Source organism: Oncorhynchus mykiss, chromosome 29, assembly GCF_057628025.1.
Source record: "Oncorhynchus mykiss isolate SJ-2025 chromosome 29, ASM5762802v1, whole genome shotgun sequence".
NCBI classification, from domain to species: Eukaryota; Metazoa; Chordata; class Actinopteri; order Salmoniformes; family Salmonidae; genus Oncorhynchus; species Oncorhynchus mykiss.
The window spans coordinates 34,862,690-34,885,844 of record NC_143050.1 but is presented as its reverse complement, the minus strand read 5'-3'; the positions used below and the strand labels follow the sequence as shown (position 1 = coordinate 34,885,844).

Sequence of the window (23,155 nt, the reverse complement as noted above, 5' to 3'; positions counted from 1 at the left end):
ATTGTAATGTGTATTATTATTAATAATAAAATAGGGTTATAAGGGTTCCCCCACAGTTTTGATTTGATACCCCAGGGACCTTTTCTTTTTAGTGTGCTTGCTAGACAATACATTGAGGCGTGACTCATATGCCCATATAAAGACACTTACTCATGTGACCGGCAGTCATCTGATTGGTTACTGTAGAGGAAGTTAAAAATATTCAACCTGGAAGACAGCGAAACAATATTGCGCGTGCATTTCCTCATCAACACATCTTGTGATTTGTTGCTTTTTTAATTAAATAAACTACATTACCTTTCTGAATCATGCTTTCGACTGCCGTTCAGGCGTTGCAGATACTGTAGATCTGTACTGCACTAGTACTTCCTTGTTTACATGAATAGTATCATTTCTTTCGAGGTTCTTCGATTTGAGGAAGGGGGACAATGTTTCCTGTAACATTGAGTTGTATGATTGCCACTGCAATTATCTTGCTGTCATGCCCCCTGTTTTTAGAGGGTAAACAGCCGCCACACATAGTTTTCATTCTAGCTGACGACTTCGGCTGGAACGATGTTGGATACCACGGTTCAGAGATCAAGACTCCGAATCTGGACAAACTGTCGGCTAAAGGTGTCCGGCTGGAGAATTACTACGTTCAACCTTTATGTACACCTTCCAGGAACCAATTTATGACCGGAAGATATCAGGTGAGACACCCCTGTGTGTAGGCAGTGGTGTAAAGTACTTAACTAAAAACCTTTACTCCAAAACATTCCTAAAAATAAATTAAAAAGTACTTATTTTTCTCCATACGTTTTCCCTGACACCCAAAAGTAGGCTTACACGTTACATTTTGAATGCTTAACAGAACAGGAAAATTGTCCATTTCACGCACTTATGAAGAGAACATCCCTGGTCATCCCACTAAACACAAACGCTAAGTTTGTTAAATTATGTCTGTGTTGGAGTGTGCCCCTGCCTGTCCGTAAATAAAAATGTACTTACTTGAGACATTTTATATTAAAGTATCTTTTATTTTACTCGAGTATGACAATTGGGTACTTTTTCCACCACTGTTTGTAGGCTACACTATGTTGGAAAGGCTGAGCTATTCAAATAAAATACATTTGTATTCGTCACACACTTCGTAAACAACAGGCCCCAGTTTCTCAAAAGCATCTTAATGCTACGTTTATTGTTAGAACCTTTGTACGCTCTAAAAAAGGTTCCTGGAGTATCCTTTAGGGGTTCTTCAAATTGAACAGTGGGGGAACCCCTATAAGTTCTTCAAAGAAACCCTTTTAATGGATCATCGAATGACCTTTTGAGGTACATTTTTTAACTAACCTCCCCTTCCCTGATTATTAACAATACGCACAACAGCAATAACACCTACGCTCCGTATTTTCCGCTGGCTGCCCCACCCACACAGAAAGAACTAGGCTGAAACACCTACATTTTGCAGCTGCCTTACTCAAGACTGACATGTGACATGTATTAATGCCAAAATAACATGCAAAACAGGGCTAAAAATGTGTGGCTCAAAACAGGTGCCCTGAATGACAGGATGCCACTGGTTAAGGAAGGATCACATGATTTTATCCGGGTCATCAGGAGGGATCAGCCAATGAATTCTACTCGCGTGCAAACTTTTCATAACTGCAGGAGGCAGTAAATCTCCAACCTTTATACCTTTTCGAACAACCAGTGGTGGAGAAAGCACCCAATTGTCATACTTGAGTAAAATGACTCAAGTGAAAGTCTACTTGAAATAGTATTTGGTTTAAAATGTACGTTAGTATCAAAAGTAAATGCAATTGCTCAAATACTTAAGTGTCAAAAGTAAAAGTATAAATGTTTTCAAATTCCTTATATTAAGCAAACCCGACGGCACCATTTTCTTGTTTTTCTATTTTGCGTATAGCCAGGGGCACACTCGAACATCATTGACAAAAGAAGCATGTGTGTTTAGTGAGTCCGCCAGATCAGAGGCAGTAGGGATGACCAGGGATGTTCTCTGTTTAGTGTGTCCTCCAGATCAGAGGCAGTAGGGATGACCAGGGATGTTCTCTGTTTAGTGAGTCCGCCAGGTCAGAGGCAGTAGGGATGACCAGGGATGTTCTCTGTTTAGTGAGTCCGCCAGATCAGAGGCAGTAGGGATGACCAGGGATGTTCTCTGTTTAGTGAGTCCACCAGATCAGAGGCAGTAGGGATGACCAGGGATGTTCTCTGTTTAGTGAGTCCGCCAGATCAGAGGCAGTAGGGATGACCAGGGATGTTCTCAGTTTAGTGAGTCCGCCAGATCAGAGGCAGTAGGGATGACCAGGGATGTTCTCTGTTTAGTGAGTCTGCCAGATCAGAGGCAGTAGGGATGACCAGGGATGTTCTCTGTTTAGTGAGTCCGCCAGATCAGAGGCAGTAGGGATGACCAGGGATGTTCTCTGTTTAGTGAGTCCGCCAGATCAGAGGCAGTAGGGATGACCAGGGATGTTCTCTGTTTAGTGAGTCCACCAGATCAGAGGCAGTAGGGATGACCAGGGATGTTCTCTGTTTAGTGAGTCCGCCAGATCAGAGGCAGTAGGGATGACCAGGGATGTTCTCTGTTTAGTGAGTCCTCCAGATCAGAGGCAGTAGGGATGACCAGGGATGTTCTCTGTTTAGTGAGTCCGCCAGATCAGAGGCAGTAGGGATGACCAGGGATGTTCTCTGTTTAGTGAGTCCGCCAGATCAGAGGCAGTAGGGATGACCAGGGATGTTCTCTGTTTAGTGAGTCCGCCAGATCAGAGGCAGTAGGGATGACCAGGGATGTTCTCTGTTTAGTGAGTCCTCCAGATCAGAGGCAGTAGGGATGACCAGGGATGTTCTCTGTTTAGTGAGTCCGCCAGATCAGAGGCAGTAGGGATGACCAGGGATGTTCTCTGTTTAGTGAGTCCTCCAGATCAGAGGCAGTAGGGATGACCAGGGATGTTCTCTGTTTAGTGAGTCTGCCAGATCAGAGGCAGTAGGGATGACCAGGGATGTTCTCTGTTTAGTGAGTCCTCCAGATCAGAGGCAGTAGGGATGACCAGGGATGTTCTCTGTTTAGTGAGTCTGCCAGATCAGAGGCAGTAGGGATGACCAGGGATGTTCTCTGTTTAGTGAGTCCTCCAGATCAGAGGCAGTAGGGATGACCAGGGATGTTCTCTGTTTAGTGAGTCTGCCAGATCAGAGGCAGTAGGGATGACCAGGGATGTTCTCTGTTTAGTGAGTCCTCCAGATCAGAGGCAGTAGGGATGACCAGGGATGTTCTCTGTTTAGTGAGTCTGCCAGATCAGAGGCAGTAGGGATGACCAGGGATGTTCTCTGTTTAATGAGTCCTCCAGATCAGAGGCAGTAGGGATGACCAGGGATGTTCTCTGTTTAGTGAGTCCTCCAGATCAGAGGCAGTAGGGATGACCAGGGATGTTCTCTGTTTAGTGAGTCCTCCAGATCAGAGGCAGTAGGGATGACCAGGGATGTTCTCTTGATAAGTGAGTGAATTGGACCATTTCCTGTCCTGCTAAGCGTTCAAAATGTAACAAGTACTTTTGGGTTTCAGGGAAAATGTATGGAGTAAAAAGTACATTTATTTTCTTTAGGAATGTAGTGAAGTATATGTTACCCCAAAAAACTACTTAAGTAGTACTTTAAAGTACTTTACACTACTGCAAACAACACACTACAGGTGGCAGTATGCACCCTATTAAGTTTGTTTGCCAACTCTTAGAAGTAGTAAAATAATAAAATGGACTACTTCAAAATGGAGATGGCCTCAATGGCACTGCCAAGCTCTCGCAGACACCATAATAGAACACACACAATAATGTGATGTCTATCTAAGCCTGTGGGTTTGATTGTCAGATCCACACAGGCATGCAGCACCAGATCATCTGGCCGTGCCAGCCCTACTGTGTCCCTCTGGATGAGAAGATGCTGCCACAGCTGATGAGAGAGGCAGGCTATGCCACCCACATGGTGGGAAAGTGGCACCTGGGCATGTACCGCAAAGACTGCCTGCCAACACGCAGAGGGTTCGACTCCTATTTCGGTAGGTTGTCAGCTCACACACACAGACACAGACACACAGACACAGACAGACCATGTTGCCTCTCTTAGGTATGCTACTGGAAATAAGAAACACCGGTTGGTCATCAGTGATGAAAATGACTCTTGCGCACACGTTCACTTTTGCACACGGTCGTGTGAGCCGTCCTCCATTTCACTTCACTTACATCTCATGATCGGTTATGTCTTCATCAGGATGTGGCTAGGGCTCGCCACACGTCTGTGTGTAACATCAGATTCACACCATTGCACACTTGAAAGCACTGCGAACAGTTCAGGTACATCAAGATTGAACCATGTACTCAATATAGGGTATTTATTGTCTTACAGTATTTCAGATATTGGACTAAACCTGTCTGTTCCACTTCTGTCCCCCTCTCCCCCCTGTGTCTGTCACTCCGTCCCCACCAGGCTATCTGACAGGCAGTGAGGACTACTTCAGTCACGAGCGCTGCAGTCATGTCCCTCTCCTGAACGTGACCCGCTGTGCCCTGGACCTGAGAGAGGGGGAGGAGGTTGCTACGGGATACACAGGGACCTACTCCACTCAGCTGTTTACTGACCGGGTTACCAGCATCATCGCTAAACACAACTCCAAAAGGGTAACGGCACACACACACACACACACACATGCCCACACAGTCTTTCTGTCCTTCTTCCTCTGTGTAGCCTTGAAAAATGAAGCAAGACTAGAATAATGTTCATGGCTGGTGTGTGTTCTCCTGTCCTGTCCTGTCCTGTCTTGCAGCCCCTCTTCCTCTACGTGGCTCTTCAAGCGGTCCACGCCCCTCTACAAGTTCCAGAGCGCTACGTCGCCCCCTACAGTTTCATAAAGGACCTGAACCGCAGGCTGTATGCTGGTATGGTGTCCGCTATGGACGAGGCTGTGGGCAACATTACGCTGGCACTGCAGGAGACCGGCCTCTGGGACAACACTGTACTGGTCTTCTCTACAGGTACATAACAAGAGCTTGTGTGTGTACGGTTAAATTCAGACAGAGACATTTTATAGAGCATAGTCCCTGAACCTTCCCACACTTGAGTCAACAGCAAACATTGCTTTGTGCTTACCTTGAGAACCCTATGGTGTGGAAGCAGGATTAATCCCGGACCCTGGAGGACAGAGTTAGAATGGTTTGTATTATCTGCCTCATATCCTGTGAATGAATGTTTATAGGTCTGCTGACGTCTCACTTATTCTGGCCCTCTCTCTTTCCCCATCGACAGTAACATGTTGTGTTGCTGGGGTGTGAGTGTTAATCGTTCCCCCTGAATGGCAGTTGTTGTTTTCCCCCAGTGTGTACCGCTTATCTTTTAGACTGTTTTCTTCTGCTTCGTGTGTGTGTGTGTGTGTGTGTGTGTGTGTGTGTGTGTGTGTGTGTGTGTGTGTGTGACTCTCTCCACTCTCTGTAGTTTACATGTGGTTGTGGAACACTGGGTTTTTATGAAGTGTCAGATGTGAACAGATCCCAACTCTGTGAGCAGTTAAAGACGGAGTAATCACTCTTAATGTCTCCGGGCAGGACACAGAGAATTTTCCATCAGCACCACAGAGCCAGTTCACACGGAGGGACAGGAGTAGCTGGGAAGTTTGGCTTTAAAGTGACAGTGATTAAAGCCAATGTTTACTCTGTTCTCTGCACTGCGCTACACAGCCAGTTGAACGAGCTACATAGCACTTTTTGATTCACCAGAGCGGACTTGTCACCATCATCTGTGGTGTGTCATAGTTCCAGCAGGTATTATTTTCATCGCTTCAGGTGACTCGCACCCTAAACTCATACTATGCTGACAGTCTGAACAATTTCAATAATTTCCATAGTTACCACTAGAGGTCAGCATGTCCTTGTATCTGACTGTGGTTTGTTCCATCAGCCCCATCTCCTCTCTGTAGAGGAGCCTTATCACACAGCTGGGAGCCATTAGGAAACGGAAACAGTCCTGAGTTGAGCGGCTCCCAGTAGCCGCAGACCCTCAGACAAGTGTGAGCAGGGGGAAGTCAAGATGTGCCGTGGAGGCCTACTGTTAAAGGCAATGGTGTGTAATCAGAAATCCACCAACATTGACCTAATTTACCAGTGTAGAGGCCCCCTTTACCATTATGTAGGAGGAGCACTTGTCAATACATACCACTATTCCCAGCACTGGGTTTTGGTTGATAGGAAGATGGATCCATATAACAATAGATGCTTGTGTCACCCATTGATTCTATGTTGCAGTTTGAGTGTGTGATACAGCAGAGAGGCTGGTTGGATTCCTCTAAATCTGGGCCTGTTAATGGTTTGTGTCTAGTCAGATGCAGCTTCGAAGGTGGAGGGGGGGATAACGTTTTTTTTCTTTCGTTCGGAGTAGCATGGCTTTACAGGCTTATTAGAAGTTAGGAACAATGCTATAAGGGGTAGGGGAGAGGTTTGTGTCTGTGGTGGGCTCAGGTATGTGGCCTGCTTCACTAGTTCGCATCTTAACCCTTACCGTTAAACTCTGCTTGTTGGGCAAAGATTGTGACTTGTCTTCTGTGTTTCCCCTCCAAAAGCTTTTACATATAGAGAATGACGTTTGTGAGGGAGTCGAGGTGATAAAACCTGTATTATTCATGGTTTTGCTCTTTAGTCGAGAATATACTGTGAATGAATCATTACTATTTCATGCCCCATCAAGGCTTACTGCTTGCTGAGTCACAGTGTGTGAGCTAACTAACGGCCTACATAGTATGTCTCACCCCAGCCCTGTTCAGACATAAACACACGGTTTAGAAACGTTTGGAGGAGCACTCAGAGAGATTCCTTAGCGATGAAACTCTCTGTTAGCTAACTGGCGCACACTGGGGTCTTACTGTAAGAGAGAGCTGGGGAGAAAGAAAGGATAGGAGCGAGTCTGTGAGAGAGAATGGGAAAGAGAGGGAGAGGGTGAGAGAGAAAGGATAGGAGCGAGTCTGTGAGAGAGAATGGGAAAGAGAGGGTGTGAGAGAGAAAGGGAAAGAGAGGGTGTGAGAGAAAGAATAGGAGCGGGTGTGTGAGTAAGTGTTGGAGAGAGAGACGGAAAGAGGGAGAGAGCTGGCATAGAGAAGGAGCAGAAACAGTTTGAAAATGAATTAGTGAAGAGAGGGCTCTCTTTTGAGAACAACCTGGAAGCTGCAGAGACTACTTCCTGAACTCACATGGCGCTCCTCTTTTTTTCTTCCCCTCCTTTCCTCCCCCTCTCCTCTCTCTAGCGCAGGGAGAGCCCAGGGTGAATGGTCTATTTTGTTTATACTGGACTGGCCTCAAGGGAGGATGACTGTCTGTCTGAGAAGCATAGACAAAATAAAAAGACACAGGAAGAGGGAGACAAATTTGTTTAATTTAAAAAAAAAACTTTTTATGTATTTGCAAAGCTAGAACTTAGTCATCAAACAGCCTTTTGTGTATGGATCAGTTCCATGAACCCTAACCCCAAGACACGTGGCCATTGGTCGAACAACCCACCATGACTCGCAGCTTCCAGGAAGTTCCTCAATCTAAGAAACGGTGGCCATGTTTAATCTCCACCTCCCTCCTGTCTCTCTGCCTTGAGGGAGTTCCTCTATGAGCGTTGTGCTTCGGAGGTCTAACCACTGTTGTTCATGGGATGAATCCACTTGGCATCACTGTTAAGCCTCACTATACGAATCCCCTCAGAACTCCTAGATCAAGTCATGTTGGTAAGTAGGGCTTATCAAGCACGCTGTACTCTCATGGTGAATTCAATGTGTCATCTTGGAATTGATGTGTCATTTGTGCATCAGTCAGTGGAAAGGGAAAGAACAAACAGTGTTTTTATGAGGAGGAGTTGAAAGGTAGCTTTGGTTTGGCTCTCCAGTTACTTGACAATGACAACCAAAATCTGTTCCCCTCACGTGTCATTAGTAATAAAATGGCTGCCTTGCTCTAATCAGTGGAGAGGGATTATTTCTTACCCTCTGTCAGTGATATGCAATGAGAATCAAATCAAACTTTCTATAAAATGCATTTACGTAAACATCATAATACACTTTTCAGTAGAATGACGTCCCTCTCTCTCTGCCTTTCTCTCTCTCTCTCTGTCTGTCTCTCTCTCTCCAGATAACGGGGGTCAGACTCTGGCGGGGGGTTCTAACTGGCCTCTGAGAGGCAGGAAGTGGTCACTGTGGGAGGGTGGGGTTAGGGGCGTTGGCTTTGTAACTAGCCCGCTGCTGAAACAACCTGGGACTGTCAGCCGCCAACTCATACACATCTCTGATTGGCTGCCGACGCTGGTGGGCCTGGCCGGGGGATCGACCGATGGGACGAAGCCACTGGATGGCTATAATGTGTGGAACGCTATCAGGTAAGCCTGGAGTGGGGGGTGTGTGTGCGCACCTTGTCATCATTTCTGAGTTGTTTATGTGAGTCTGTCCTACACTCTGGCCAGACACTTCAGGAGTTTCATACGTCTCAGATCAGGTCAAATATTTCCTTGTGTTTGACAACTCCTCTCTCCTCTCCCCTTTCCTCCTCCTCTCTTTTTTTCCCCCCTCCCTCCCCCCTGACCAATCTGTCTCCCTCTCTGGTCTTTCAATAAGCTCTTTGTTACCGGGACGATGGGACTTCAAAGAGAAGGAAATTCCATCACTCATTTTCACACAAATTTGTAGTCGCTCCTTTTCTCTCTTTCTCTCTTTCTCTCTCTCTCTCTCTCTCTCTCTCTCTCGCTCTCTCGCTCTCTCGCTCTCTCGCTCTCTCTCTCTTACTCTCTCTCTCTCTCTCTTACTCTCTCTCTCTCTCTCTCTCTCTTACTCTCTCTCTCTCTCTCTTACTCTCTCTCTCTCTCTCTCTCTTTCTCTCTCTCTCTCTCTCCCCCACCTCCTCTCTCTCTCTCTCTCTCTCTCTCTCTCCCCCACCTCCCTCCCTCTATAGCGCCTGTCCCTCTCTTACTCTGTCACTCCTGACTTATCGTACAAGTCATAAAGTCATTGACCACTTAAAGGGGGGCCGGTGTCCAGGACAAGACTTACATAAGCTAGCCAGAAGCTTTCAAAATGACTAAGGCAATCATTGCCTTCATTCTGCGTGAGTGACACATTAGATTCGTAAACTAAAAGCAGACACAATGAAAGTGGGTTGAATTGAGGCCTGCAGCAGAAACCCACAGCCTGTGGTTACCCACAAACAACTGCTCTCAGTCCAGCCCTCTCTCCTATTGGCTGTGGCTGGCCACCTGGCTGTTTCATTACCTTTTGTCTGGTGTGTTTTGACTGTGTACGTGTCGTCATGTGTCCTTGGCCCTATTGGCTACTGAAACACATTCCTGTTTGTTTGTTTGTCTTTTATGGTCCCAGTCTGCTTTGAGTGCTGTGTGATTGTTTGTTTGTGTGTGTGTGTGTGTGGGGGGGGGGGGGGGGGGGGGGGGGGTTCTGGATCCAAAAAGGGGCTTAGGCGGTGGGTGTAGCAGGGGGTGTGGTCAAGTTTCTCCATGGTACTGTGAGATTGTTGCACATTTCATGCCATTCTACATATTGTGCAATGGAGCTGAGAGAACATTTAGCCGTTTTTAAGCTAATTTCCTGCATTTCTATACATTTTGCAATGGCTAATCCTGCGTTCTTTTGCTCAAACGTAGTAACAAAATACATACGGCTTGTTTTTGGTTCTCAAAGATGATCTTATTGAATTATTTTGGAGTAAGGCTGTAACGTAACAAAATGGGGACCAAGTGAAGGGGTTGGAATACTTTCCGAATGCACTGCAGAGCCATTATCTTTTCTACATACTTTATATAATAAAAATAATAAAATGTTTTTGGTCATTTAAGTTTACACTGAAAACATGTTACCCTCCCAAAAAGCTCAGCAACATGTGATTTAAGAAAGTTATTCTTGCTGTGTATTAGCGCACGCTGCGGTCACTCTTGTGGTCCAGTGTGGTCAAAGCCTGGGACCGCTTTATGAACGTAGATGTCTGCTTTAGATTTCCAGACCCTTCTGGGGTAGTCGAGAGACGGACTGAAAGTGTGTTTCTTTGTCTTCCAGTAAAGGTCACGCTTCACCCAGACTGGAGCTGCTACACAACATTGACCCTCTCTACGTTGACATCGCTCCATGTGAGTCACCCGCTCGATCACCACCACGTATTTACAGTCATTATGTTCACCTTCATCCAGTACACAGTGGTTCATATTGACTGGACAACGCAACTACAGGCACAGAGCACTGAATTCCTCTGAGTACTGTTTCAGTGTCCGTTGCAGTAGTATAAAGTACTTAAGTAAAAAATACTTTATAGTACTACTTAAGTCGTTTTTTGGGGGTTTCTGTACTTTACTTTACTATTTATATTTTTGCCTGGTCATCCCTACTGCCTCTGATCTGTCAGACTCACTAAACACGTGCTTAGTTTCTAAATGATATCTGAGTGTTGGAGCGTGCCCATGGCTATCCGTAACTTTTTTTTAAACAAGGAAATGGTGCCGTCTGGTTTGCTTAACGTAAGGATTTTGAAATGATTTATACTTATTTGAGAAATTACAATAACACCACCAAATTACAAATACTTATATTTGAGAAATTACATTTGACTTTTGATACTTAAGTATATTTAAAACCAAATACTTTTCAACTTTTACTCAAGTAGTATTTTACTGGGTAACCTTCACTTTTTCTTGAGTAATTTTCTATTAAGGTATCGTTACTTTAACTCAAGTATGACAGTTGGGTACTTGCTGGTAATGAAGTCGTCAGCACTACTTTGTTTAGTTTCAAATGATTCACATTGGACCGTTATATTATGATTTCATATTCTACACAAAACACAGCCAAGACACACTCGAACAGAAGTGTGTGTCCCGGTGCGTGAGCAGCACTGTGCATGCACGCACGTACACACACACACACACGCACACACGCCACTGGACTCTTTCAATCGTTAAGGTCTGCTTGGTTCATAGAGAGATGATGTCATTCTCCTGTAATGGCTGCCTGATTCCCTAACACAAAGGCCAAATCCCCTTCAGTGTGTGTGTGATGTCTATAAAAGTTTTGATTAATGCAGTGATGAAAAGGCTCCGCTCCAGATGGGGGGGGGGGGGGGCGAGAAGTGACACAATACATTCCTCCGAGCCAGAACGTGTGTGTGCGCGTGTGTGATTTCATGTTCGTTATGCGTCTGATTCATTCTAACCTAACCTAACCTCTGGTCTGCTTCCACTCTGACTACTACATGATGTATCCGTCCACGTCATTAGTGACAGCCGTGTTCTTATTTCCCAACACTTGAATCAAATGAACGTATCATCAGGGGGGAGATTGATCACTAGAGTAGCCACATCTCCACTCTGCTGCTCAGATCTGTAGATGATGTGTTGCGCATCAGTGAGTGATCAGGTGGCTCATTGACTGAGTGAATAAGTGACTGGACATGAGGAGTGACCGCCTTTAGAGTTTCAGTCTCACTCTCTTCTGAAGGAGACAGACACTGAGTCCCATACGCAGGACTAGGAAGTTGAATAGATGCTGATCTAGGGTCGGTTTTGTGTTTACTCCTCCTCGTGGTAAAAGTTGGGGTGTGGGAGGGACAGCTGGTCCTAAATCTGTGCCTGAGGGCAACTTATACCTGGAGCCATAAGTCATCAGACAGACTCTGACAGGAGCAAGATGATAAAACATGTTCAGACTGTGGTATCACCTGGGAACTTAACTGCCCTCAGGCTCTCTCTCTCTGATTCAGAGGGGTTGGGTGAAATGCGGAAGGCACATTTCAGTAGAATACGTTGTTGTACAACTGACTAGGTATCCCCCCTTTCCCTTTCTGTATCTCGCTTTCTTCTCTCTCTCTGCCATTGTCTCTCGTTGCCGCTCTCTCTCTCTCCCTTTCTGTGTCTCTCTCTTTAGTGTGTTTGAGTATGTGTTGGAGATTGGTCAGTGTGTGTGTTCTGTGTCTATGTGAGGGGATATAGACTTGTGTTGTGTCCGGGTCTGGTCAGCATCACGTTAGTGTGTGTTTATCATTGTTGCCCTTTTGTGTGTTTTCCACTCACTCACCACCAGTACCACCGAGTACCCAGTCACCAATAACACCACCGGTACCACCGAGTACCCAGTCACCAATAACACCACCAGTACCACCTAGTACCCAGTCACCACCAGTACCACCTAGTACCCAGTCACCAATAACACCACCAGTACCACCTAGTACCCAGTCACCACCAGTACCACCTAGTACCCAGTCACCAATAACACCATCAGTACCACCGAGTACCCAGTCACCAATAACACCACCAGTACCACCAAGTACCCAGTCACCAATAACACCACCAGTACCACCTAGTACCCAGTCACCAATAACACCACCAGTACCATCTAGTACCCAGTCACCAATAACACCACCAGTACCACCGAGTACCCAGTCACCAATAACATCACCAGTACCACCTAGTTCCCAGTCACCACCAGTACCACCGAGTACCCAGTCACCAATAACACCACCAGTACCACCTAGTTCCCAGTCACCACCAGTACCACCTATTACCCAGTCACCAATAACACCACCAGTACCACCTAGTATCCAGTCACCAATAACACCACCAGTACCACCTAGTTCCCAGTCACCAATAACACCACCAGTACCACCTAGTACCCAGTCACCAATAACACCACCAGTACCCCCTAGTACCCAGTCACCACCAGTACCACCTAGTACCCAGTCACCACCAGTACCACCAGTACCACCTAGTTCCCAGTCACCACCAGTACCACCTAGTACCCAGTCACCAATAACACCACCAGTACCACCTAGTACCCAGTCACCACCAGTACCACCTAGTTCCCAGTCACCAATAACACCACCAGTACCACCTAGTACCCAGTCACCAATAACACCACCAGTACCACCTAGTTCCCAGTCACCAATAACACCACCAGTACCACCTAGTACCCAGTCACCAATAACACCACCAGTACCCCCTAGTACCCAGTCACCACCAGTACCACCTAGTACCCAGTCACCACCAGTACCACCAGTACCACCTAGTTCCCAGTCACCACCAGTACCACCTAGTACCCAGTCACCAATAACACCACCAGTACCACCTAGTACCCAGTCACCACCAGTACCACCTAGTTCCCAGTCACCACCAGTACCATCTAGTACCCAGTCACCAATAACACTACCAGTATCACCTAGTACCCAGTCACCACCAGTACCACCTAGTTTTTTTATTGTTTACTTTGTTTTGGATGCATGAATATTACATCTAGTCCTATTCCTAGTTGTTCCAGTTCCTGCTTCTGTCTTTGAGTTTGTTTTCTATGCATCATGATAAGCTGTAGACCATACTATTTACCAATAGTTTATCTGTATTTTTCATAGCTGTCTACTTACCACCACAAACTTATGCTAGCATTAAGACTCAATGTGCTGTATAGAGCCATGTGCAAACAAGAAAATGTTCACCCAGAGGCGGCACTCCTAGTGGCCGGTGAGTTTAATACAGGAAAACTGAAATCCGTTTTACCTCATTTCTACCAGCTTGTCATCTGTGCAACTAGAGGCGAAAAAAACTCTAGATCACCTTTACTCCACACACAGAGACGCATACAAAGTTACAGGCAACATCCGCACTGAGCTAAAGACTAGAGCTGCCAATTTCAAGGAGCGGGACATTAAGAAATCCCGCTATGCCTTCAGACGAACCATCAAACAGGCGAAGCTTCAATACAGGACTAAGATAGAATCCTTCTACACTGGCTCTGACGCTTGTTGGATGCGGCACAGCTTGCAAACTATCACCGATTTACAAATGGAAACTGAGCTGCTCAGTGATGTGAACCTACCAGATGAGCTAAATGCATTTATGCTTGCTTCGAGGCTAGCAACACTGAACCATGCATGTGAGCACCAGCTGTTCCGGACAACTGTGTGATCACGCTCTCCATAGCTGATGTGAGTAAAACCTTTAAACAAGTTAACGTTCACAAGGCCGCAGGGCCAGACAGATTACCAGGAAGCGTACTCCGAGTATGCGCTGATCAGTTGGCAAGTGTCTTCACTGACATTTTCTCCCTGACCCAGTCTGTAATACCTACATGTTTCAAGCAGACCCCCATAGTTTCTGTGTCCAAGAACACGAAGGTAACTTGTGTAAATGACTATAGCCCCGTAGCACTCACATCTGTGGCCATTAAATGTTTTGAAGGGCTGGTCATGGCTCACATCAACGCCATCATCCCAGACACCCTGGACCCACTCCAATTCGCATACCGCCCCAACAGATCCACAGATGACGCAACCCTGGGACTGAAAACCTCCCTCTTTAACTCGATCCTGTACTTCCTGACGGGCCGCCCCCAGGTTTTGAGGGTAGGTAACAACGCATCTGTCACACTGTCCCTCAACGCGGGGGCCTCTCAGGGGTGCGTGCTTAGTCCCATCCTGTACTCCCTGTTCACCCATGACTTCGTGGCCGCGTAAGGCTCCAACACATTCGTTAAGTTTGCCGACAACATGATGGTGGTTGGCCAGATCCCGATGATGATGACAGCCTATAGGGAGGAGGTCAGAGATCTGGCTGTGTGGTGCGAAGACAACAACCTCTCCCTCAATGTCAACAAGACAAAGGAGCTGATCTTGTACTACAGGAAACGGAGGGTCGAGCACGCCCCCATTCACATCGATGGGCTGTAGTGAAACAGGTCGAGATCTTCAAGTTACTCGGTGTCCACGTCACAAAGGATCTATCATGGTCCAAACATACCAACACAGTCGTGAAGTGGGCACGATAATGCCTCTTCCCCCTCAGGAGGCTGAAAAGATTTGGAATGGGCCCTCAGATCCTCAAAAAGTTCAACAGCTGCACCATTGAGAGCATCACCGTTTGTTATGGCACCTGCTTGGCATCCGACTGTCAGGCGCTACAGAGGGTAGTGCGTACGGCCCAGTATATTACTGGTTCCAAGCTCCCTGCCATCCAGTACCTCTATACCAGGCGGTGTCAGAGGGCCCTAAAAATTGTCTGACTCCAGCCACCCAAGTCATAGACTGCTCTCTCTGCTACAGCACTGCAAGCGTATCGCAGCGCCAAGTCTGGGACCAGAAGGCTTCTGAACAGCTTCTACCGCAACCAATTAGACCGCTGAACATTTAATCAAATGTCTACCTGGACTCTTTGCATTGATCCCCCTTTTTTATTGTCACTGACACTCTTGCTCTATACACACACACACACGCTCACACACGCTCACACATACAAAACGCACACACGCACACACACACACACACGCTCACACACACACGTTCACACACATACAAAACACACACACACACTCACGCTCACACATACAAAACACACACATGCATATTGATGACTCACACATACACTCTTCACATACGCTGCTGCTACTCTGTTTATTATCTATCCTGATAGACTAGTCATTTCTACCCCGACCTACATGTACATATTACTTCAATTACCTCATACTCCTGCACATTGACTCGGTCCCGGTACTCCGAATATAGTCTTGTTGTAGGTATTTTATTGTGTTACTATTTCCTTTTTTTCTTTTCCCTTTTTAACTCTGCATTGTTGGGAAAGTGCTTATAAGTAAGCATTTAACGGTTAAGTCTACACCAGTTGCATTCGGCACATGTGACAAATAAAATGTGATTAGATTTGATCAATCAGTGTACACACACACACACACACACACACACACACACACACACAGGGTAACAATGAAATCTCCAAAACAATGTAGAAACTTGAGATACTTGATGTTTGAGAAGGTGTGTGTGTGATTTGTTGGAGGGATTCCAGGAAATGGGTCTTGTGACTGCCGGACCCCCCCCCACCCCGCCTTGAACCACAATGGAGCACTCTCATTCTCATCTTAACCACTTAACATTAGGTGGCGCTAACCACTTCCTTCTCAGAGGGGTGTGGGGGTCCCTGGTCAGAGTTCAGGGTGTCTGACTGTGTTGAACAAAGGGCTGTGCAGTGGAGTAGAGATTGGGTTCTCTTCTTCTACACCTAGTTAGACAACAAGGGAGGCTATCTTGGCTTCACTCCCTTAAATACCCCCAGACTATTTTTGTCTGCCTGTCATTCAAGCATAAATGTTTCAATCACCAAACTGATAGGATACGCAACAATCTGCTGTATGTTACAGTACATCATCGCTTTGATCTACTTTGTCAACTTAGGTCATCGCTTTCGCAGGAGAGTGTGAGTTAACCAGAAACATCCTTATTTGACTGTACTGTATGTGTATGTATGACATCATTGGAGTTGACCCCCTTTCTGGTGTTTCCGTGGAGATTTAGCGGCTCAGCTCATTGGTTCTTGGAGGTTCTACAGGAAACCAGCCAACTTTCAAACCCCTGATTGTTATTAAGAGGCTTTTATTGTTTTCAGAACAGAGATCTGTTGAATGGCCACCGGTTCAAGGCTAGCGCTGCTTTCCTTGGCCCAGGGTGTCCCAGCCAGGCAAGGCCTCAAGCAATTGGCACATGATTGGTTTATACCTGCCTTGAGTCTAGAAATTACAACACTGAGGTGCCTGGGAGGTAGCAGCCATACTGACACAAGAACAGCTATACTGACATAAGCTAATTGACTTTCTGGTGATTTTGGCTTCCTCGCTGACTGATCCTGAAGTAAATGATGGAGTTTATGATACGGAGAGGAAAGCCTTCACACCGTAACAATTCAGACTGACCCTACGACTTGTTCAGAAGAGTCATGTCAACGGCAGGTAGCAGATCTAAACGAGCTAGTAGCCACCCTGGTGCACTTGCGTCACCTGGCCTGATATCTACAGTTGCTCACCAGAACGATGTACAACTCGGGGAGTCCAACCAATACACACACGCCCGATATTGTGCCCCGAAGCTACATTTTTTGAAGGTTTGAACATCTCATACTATAATAACTTCTCTGCCCCATACATTCATGTCTTAATGTATTAATTCATTAGTTAGTGGGAAGTTGGAACCCTGTGACCACAGTGACCAGCACACTTCTCCCTGTGTTGTCTCTAGCAGGAGACCCCACTCTCCTTTTATTCAACACATTCTACATTCTATTCTTTCTTGTCTTTCATTCCACATCCTTCTCTTTCTTGCTCTATTTGACGAGGGATTCTGTCTCCCGTTTTCACTCTCTCGTTCCTCTGTCAATCTCCCACCCCCTCTTTCTCTCTCCCCCTCTTCCTCTAATTCACATTTCCCCTCTCTTTCTCTCTCCCCCTCTCTTCCTCTAATTCACATTTCCCCCCTCTTTCTCCCACTTTTCCTCTGTCGAATCCCTTCTTCCCAGTCTTTCTTTCAATCCCTCACTCCCCTCCCTCTTCCTATCTGACTGAAGGATTCCGTCTTTAAGTGGAGCAGAAAGAGGGAGGGGGTTCTCTAAACGTCTAGGCAGAGAAAGAGAGCGAGATCCTGGACTCCGTCCAAACCCCAAATCCCTCTGACTTCCCCTCTATTCCCTCTACTCCTCCTCTCCCCCTGTCCACCACCTTCCTTACGCCCTCTTCCCCCCCGCTCTCCTCTCTCCCCCCCGCTCTCCTCTCCCCCCCCCCGCTCTCCTCTTTCCCCCCCGCTCTTCTCTTTCCCCCCCGCTCTCCTCTTTCCCCCCCGCTCTCCTCTTTCCCCCCCCGCTCTCCTCTTTCCCCCCCCGCTCTCCTCTTTCCCCCCCCGCTCTCCTCTTTCCCCCCCTGCTCTCCTCTTCCCCCCCCCCCCGCTCTCCTCTTCCCCCCCCCCCCGCTCTCCTTTCCCCCCCGCTCTCCTCTTTCCCATCTTCTCTCCCCCCCTCTTACCTCTCTCCATATCTCTCCCTAACACCCTCCCCCCTCCCTTCTCTCCTTCTCTTCCCTCCTTCTCTTCCCTCTCCGCCTGCTCTCCTTCTCTCCCTACCTCTTCCGCCTCCTTTCTTCCCCTCCTCCTCCCTCTTCTCCACCCCCTCTCCTCCTTTCTTCCCCCGTCCAATTTGGGACTGGTCCCGCTGTGCAGTTGGATCCAGATGTAGAGGCCCTGGCCGTCTGCTGCACTCTGTCGTTCCTGCGGAGAGAGGGGAAATAAGAGTAAACGAGTATGTGGGGGGGGGGGGAACACAGTGTGATGGGGGTAAAGGAGGGAACATCAAACTCTAGAACAGGCTGCTCTGGTCTCCTTAGTATTCTAAGTGTTCTCCCTATATAGGATTCAGGCTAATCCTTCATATTCATGTCCTCTACTATACAAGCCCATTACCCCTGTGACCCTTGACCTTCTCACCAACGTTCACCTTCACTTCTAACATGGTGATAGGCTACAGGTTCAGTTTCCACCATATTGCTTACATCCCATGCTATCCGTTGGGTTGGAGATAATGGATATAGCTGGGATGATTTGGGACTTTCCCGGGGCCTCTGTCTGCCTGTGAAGCACTGGCATTCTGGCACCAAACTGTAAAACTCTACCTCAAAATCACCCCAAACCCTTTCACATTTACTCAACCTCCGCTTGGTTGGATCCAATCAAATCTGCAATGCAGCACACTTAAGAATCTGGGTGGGGGTATTCACCAGTTGTCTAACTGAATGCATGTGATAACAATTAGCTTGTGAGGAAAGCCCACACATCATTCATAAGCGGATCAATAGATTTGAATGTCGCAATGCTCGTCATGTGGTCTGAGATGGGACGTGTTTTAAATGTCTGTCATGTTACAGCAGCGAGGGAGCCATGAACTAAGAAATGAGTTTGTGCTTGTTGCATCTCAGAGAGAGGAGAACAAGGGCTTGTGGGTAGCTACACATACAAAATGAATGTTGGGAGGGTTGTTTTTAACAGCATTAAACCGACAGGCATTCTTTTCTAAGTAGTGGAGTGTCAGCCAAAAAAATAACTGGTACCCAGACTACAACAGAGCTCGCTACCAGCGTAATGTGGATGTACAGTGGGGGTGAAAGTATTTAGTCAGCCACCAATTGTCCAAGTTCTCCCACTTAAAAAGATGAGAGAGGCCTGTAATTTTCATCATAGGTACACTTCAACTATGACAGACAAAATTGAAAAGAAAATCCAGAAAATCATATTGTAGGATTTTTTATGAATTTATTTGCAAATTATGGTGGAAAATAAGTATTTGGTCAATAACAAAAGTTTATCTCAATACTTTGTTATATACCCTTTGTTGGCAATGACAGAGGTCAAACGTTTTCTGTAAGTCTTCACAAGGTTTTCACACACTGTTGCTGATATTTTGGCCCATTCCTCCATGCAGATCTCCTCTAGAGCAGTGATGTTTTGGGGCTGTTGCTGGGCAACACAGACTTTCAACTCCCTCCAAAGATTTTCTATGGGGTTGAGATCTGGAGACTGGCTAGGCCACTCCAGGACCTTGAAATGCTTCTTACGAAGCCACTCCTTTGTTGCCCGGGCGGTGTGTTTGGGATCATTGTCATGCTGAAAGACCCAGCCACGTTTCATCTTCAATGCCCTTGCTGATGGAAGGAGGTTTTCACTCAAAATCTCACGATACATGGCCCCGTTCATTCTTTCCTTTACACGGATCAGTCTTCCTGGTCCCTTTGCAGAAAAACAGCCCCAAAGCATGATGTTTCCACCCCCATGCTTCACAGTAGGTATGTTGTTCTTTGGATGCAACTCAGCATTCTTTGTCCTCCAAACACGACGAGTTGAGTTTTTACCAAAAAGTTATATTTTGGTTTCATCTGACCATATGACATTCTCCCAATCTTCTTCTGGATCATCCAAATGCTCTCTAGCAAACTTCAGACGGACCTGGACATGTACTGGCTTAAGCAGGGGGACACGTCTGGCACTGCAGGATTTGAGTCCCTGGCGGCGTAGTATGTTACTGATGGTAGGCTTTGTTACTTTGGTCCCAGCTCTCTGCAGGTCATTCACTAGGTCCCCCCGTGTGGTTCTGGGATTTTTGCTCACCGTTCTTGTGATCATTTTGACCCCCACGGGTTGAGATCTTGAGTGGAGCCCCAGATCGAGGGAGATTATCAATGGTCTTGTATGTCTTCCATTTCCTAATAATTGCTCCCAGTTGATTTCTTCAAACCAAGCTGCTTACCTATTGCAGATTCAGTCTTCCCAGCCTGGTGCAGGTCTACAATTTTGTTTCTGGTGTCCTTTGACAGCTCTTTGGTCTTGGCCATAGTGGAGTTTGGAGTGTGACTGTTTGAGGTTGTGGACAGGTGTCTTTTATACTGATAACAAGTTCAAACAGGTGCCATTAATACAGGTAACGAGTGGAGGACAGAGGAGCCTCTTAAAGACGTTGTTACAGGTCTGTGAGAGCCATAAATCTTGCTTGTTTGTAGGTGACCAAATACTTATTTTCCACCATAATTTGCAAATAAATTCATTAAAAATCCTACAATGTGATTTTCTGGATTTTGTTTTCTCATTTTGTCTGTCATAGTTGAAGTGTACCTATGATGAAAATTACAGGCCCCTCATCTTTTTAAGTGGGAGAACTTGCACAATTTGGTGGCTGACTAAATACTTTTTTTGCCCCACTGTACCTCAGGAGTGGGGAAGTATTGCTGATGTGGTGAATCTGATGAGGCAAACCGAGGGCCGTTCGATCTTAACCTGAGGAGCAGTGAATCCGTTATCTGTGTAATATAAGGACTCTCTGGTCTCAATCCTTCTAATCATCAGTCTTCTCTCATTTGAATCAAAACAAGTTGCCGTTTCTGTTTGAAGTGAGCAAAGCTGGTACTCCGACTGCCCACTCTGCTCTACCCAGTAGCTGACCTTGGCATCAAAGGGAAGGGCGAATTCTTCCCAGTCCGACCCCAGAAATTGTGCGAGTCCAGAGAGATCTCACACCTTGAATTCCACATTTTAGCCAACGTTCCAATTACAAAAGCCTTCTCCATTCCTGCTGCTTCATTGTTTGGCCTGTGGGGAAGAAAGAGCTCTTTCTCATTGCTCTGTTTATTTTCACACATCTTTCTATACGGCCTGCCTAGCCCACGTCTAGGCCATTCTCAGGTATGCTGCAGTGCTCAGTGTCTCGGCCTCTCTACTTCACTTCCTCTTTAGTCTCTCTTACAGTGAGCGCTTTGTGTCCAGTGGTCGACCACTGCTACGTTTTTCAGCGATTTCCACTTTCTCTCTCTTATTATTATACTAGAGTGTTTGGGGAAATATAGATTGGCTTCCGTTATCGTCCATCCCCTATTTCACTTCTGTTGATTCTCTCTCCCTCCTCTCCAACATCTCCCTCTCTCTCCCCTGCCCTCTCTCCCTCCTTTCCCCCCTCTCTCTCTCTCTCCTTTCCCCTTTCTCCCGCTCTCCTTCCTCCCGCTCCGTCCTCCCTCTTCCCAGGTCCAGGCAGTGCTTCCCAGGGGTTGCCTGTCTCTAATGCTCCAGTGAGGCGTGGAGGCTCCACCTCCAACCCTTGGTCCTGGTCCAACTCAGGCTTCAACGTGTCTATCCACGCTGCCATCCGCAGCATGCAGTGGAAGCTGCTGACTGGCTACCCAGGTAACTAGCTTGTCTCTGTCAGTTTATGACACCTCATAGCTGACACATCATAACTGCCGGGTGCGTTTGATCAGCGGAGGAAGTAAAGTGTGACTGGGTTTTTATTAGTTTCGATCTCTGTAGCATGTAGCACTATAGCATGAGGGTAGTATATTCACCGATTGTATGCGCAAAGACACACGCACAGCCACACACACACACACACACACGTCCCTGCTATATTTCATATTTCTCCACCGTCCTCCTCCAGGCTGTGACCGATGGTTCACCCGTCCAGGCTTGGCGAACAGTTCTGGAACCAACAGTTCTGCTTCTGTTAATCCTCTGAAGCCTGTGATGCTGTTTGATGTGGAGGCGGACCCAGAAGAAAGGGATGAGGTGTCTGACCAACACCCCAACGTGGTGGACAACCTCCTCAGGAGACTAGGCCACTACCTGCAGAGGTCTCAGCCAATCACCTTCCCTGATGACGACCCCAGGTGTGACCCTGGCACTGGAGCCTGGGGGCCCTGGGAATAGACACAATGGTGGGGATGACGATGAAGGAGAAGTGTAAAGTGCCAGATTCCAGCTATGAAGAGACATGAAGAGTATTCAAGATCTCAATGGTCACTTTTCCTCCGGGAGGGAGGGAGGGTGGGTATGCTGCATCCGTATATGCGTGTGCTGTTGTGTGTATGTCTGTGTGAGAGAGGCTGTCTGGTTTTTTTATCGAGTCACTTTAAAAGGTGCCATTTGATGTTTTATGGTGCAACAAAACTCAAATCAGGTCATGATGTTCCTTAAATACATTTCCCTTTTAGTTGTTTTACCAGACGCTCTTTATCCAGAGTGATTTACGGTAGGAATTAGGGTTAAGTGCCTCAAGGGCACATCGACAGATTTTTTCCCCTAGTCGGCTTCGGGGATTCGAACCTTTCGGTTACTGTTCCAACACTCTTAACTACTAGGCTGCCTGCCGAATAGAAGCTAGTTTTGATGTATTTCATTGATGGCCCAAGCAGGGAATACAAAGTGAAGATGTTTCAAACGTTACATCTGACTGTGCACTTCTTACATCAAACAAACCTTTTTGTGTACAATAACTATTCCGTTATGTGTGCAGTAAAAAAAGAAAGGTTAAAAAAATACTTTGTAACACTTCATTAGTGCCTGAATGAATGTGACGTGTTTACTGTCGTTCATTAGGTAAGTTGAGTCCGAGTCGTTACGTCAACGGGGCTTAGCTACCACATGTCGCTGATTCGTCAGAACCCTCCTAAATGCTTCAGGTATTACCACCAAAGCTCCAGTCCCCTCCTGTGTTGGTGTCAAACAGGGCCGTCGACAGGAAGAAACCCGCGGGCTTGTTCAGCCCCCATACTTAGATGGTGAGATCATGGTATCAGCAACAGCTGGGTTGTGGGTTTGGTTCCCACTTTGACTTATCCCTGAATGTATGATTTATCGTGTGAATGTGTTTCATGTAAGTGGGTTTGGATATAAATACTGGTATGTGGTAACAGTAAGATCCTTTCGCTAGTTGTATAACTTAGCTTTGTGTAATAACAAGCATATGATTGGGGTCAGTTAACTCCTGCTGTGGTTGTCTTAGGAGTTTATAAATAGGTGCT

The 23,155-nt window shown here is 46.6% G+C and overlaps 1 protein-coding gene across 2 annotated transcripts; it reads left to right on the top strand.

Annotated features, from left to right (window-relative positions):
* Positions 1–92: 92 nt before the first annotated feature.
* On the top strand, positions 93–22,670 carry arsb (arylsulfatase B). 2 transcript variants are annotated; one of them, XM_021590681.3, is made up of 8 exons: positions 93–692; positions 3,865–4,051; positions 4,480–4,670; positions 4,817–5,024; positions 8,148–8,391; positions 10,073–10,143; positions 21,384–21,542; positions 21,793–22,670. In XM_021590681.3, exons 1-8 carry the CDS (start codon positions 429–431, stop codon positions 22,059–22,061), a joined length of 1,593 nt encoding a protein of 530 aa, XP_021446356.2. In that variant the 5' UTR covers positions 93–428; the 3' UTR covers positions 22,062–22,670. The 2 variants fall into 2 exon arrangements, with proteins under 2 accessions (XP_021446356.2, XP_090083207.1); XM_090227081.1 differs by lacking the exons at positions 93–692; positions 3,865–4,051; positions 4,480–4,670; positions 4,817–5,024 and adding an exon at positions 7,560–7,747.
* Positions 22,671–23,155: the final 485 nt, after the last annotated feature.

What these genes read in the sequence shown, in the direction of transcription:
- arsb (XM_021590681.3), top strand. Translation starts at nt 429, where the DNA reads ATGTTTCCTGTAACATTGAGTTGTATGATTGCCACTGCAATTATCTTG. An exon ending in AGGGTTCGACTCCTATTTCG is followed by an intron (nt 4,052 to 4,479) that starts GTAGGTTGTCAG and finishes CGTCCCCACCAG; the next exon opens with GCTATCTGACAGGCAGTGAG. An exon ending in CTACGTTGACATCGCTCCAT is followed by an intron (nt 10,144 to 21,383) that starts GTGAGTCACCCG and finishes CCCTCTTCCCAG; the next exon opens with GTCCAGGCAGTGCTTCCCAG.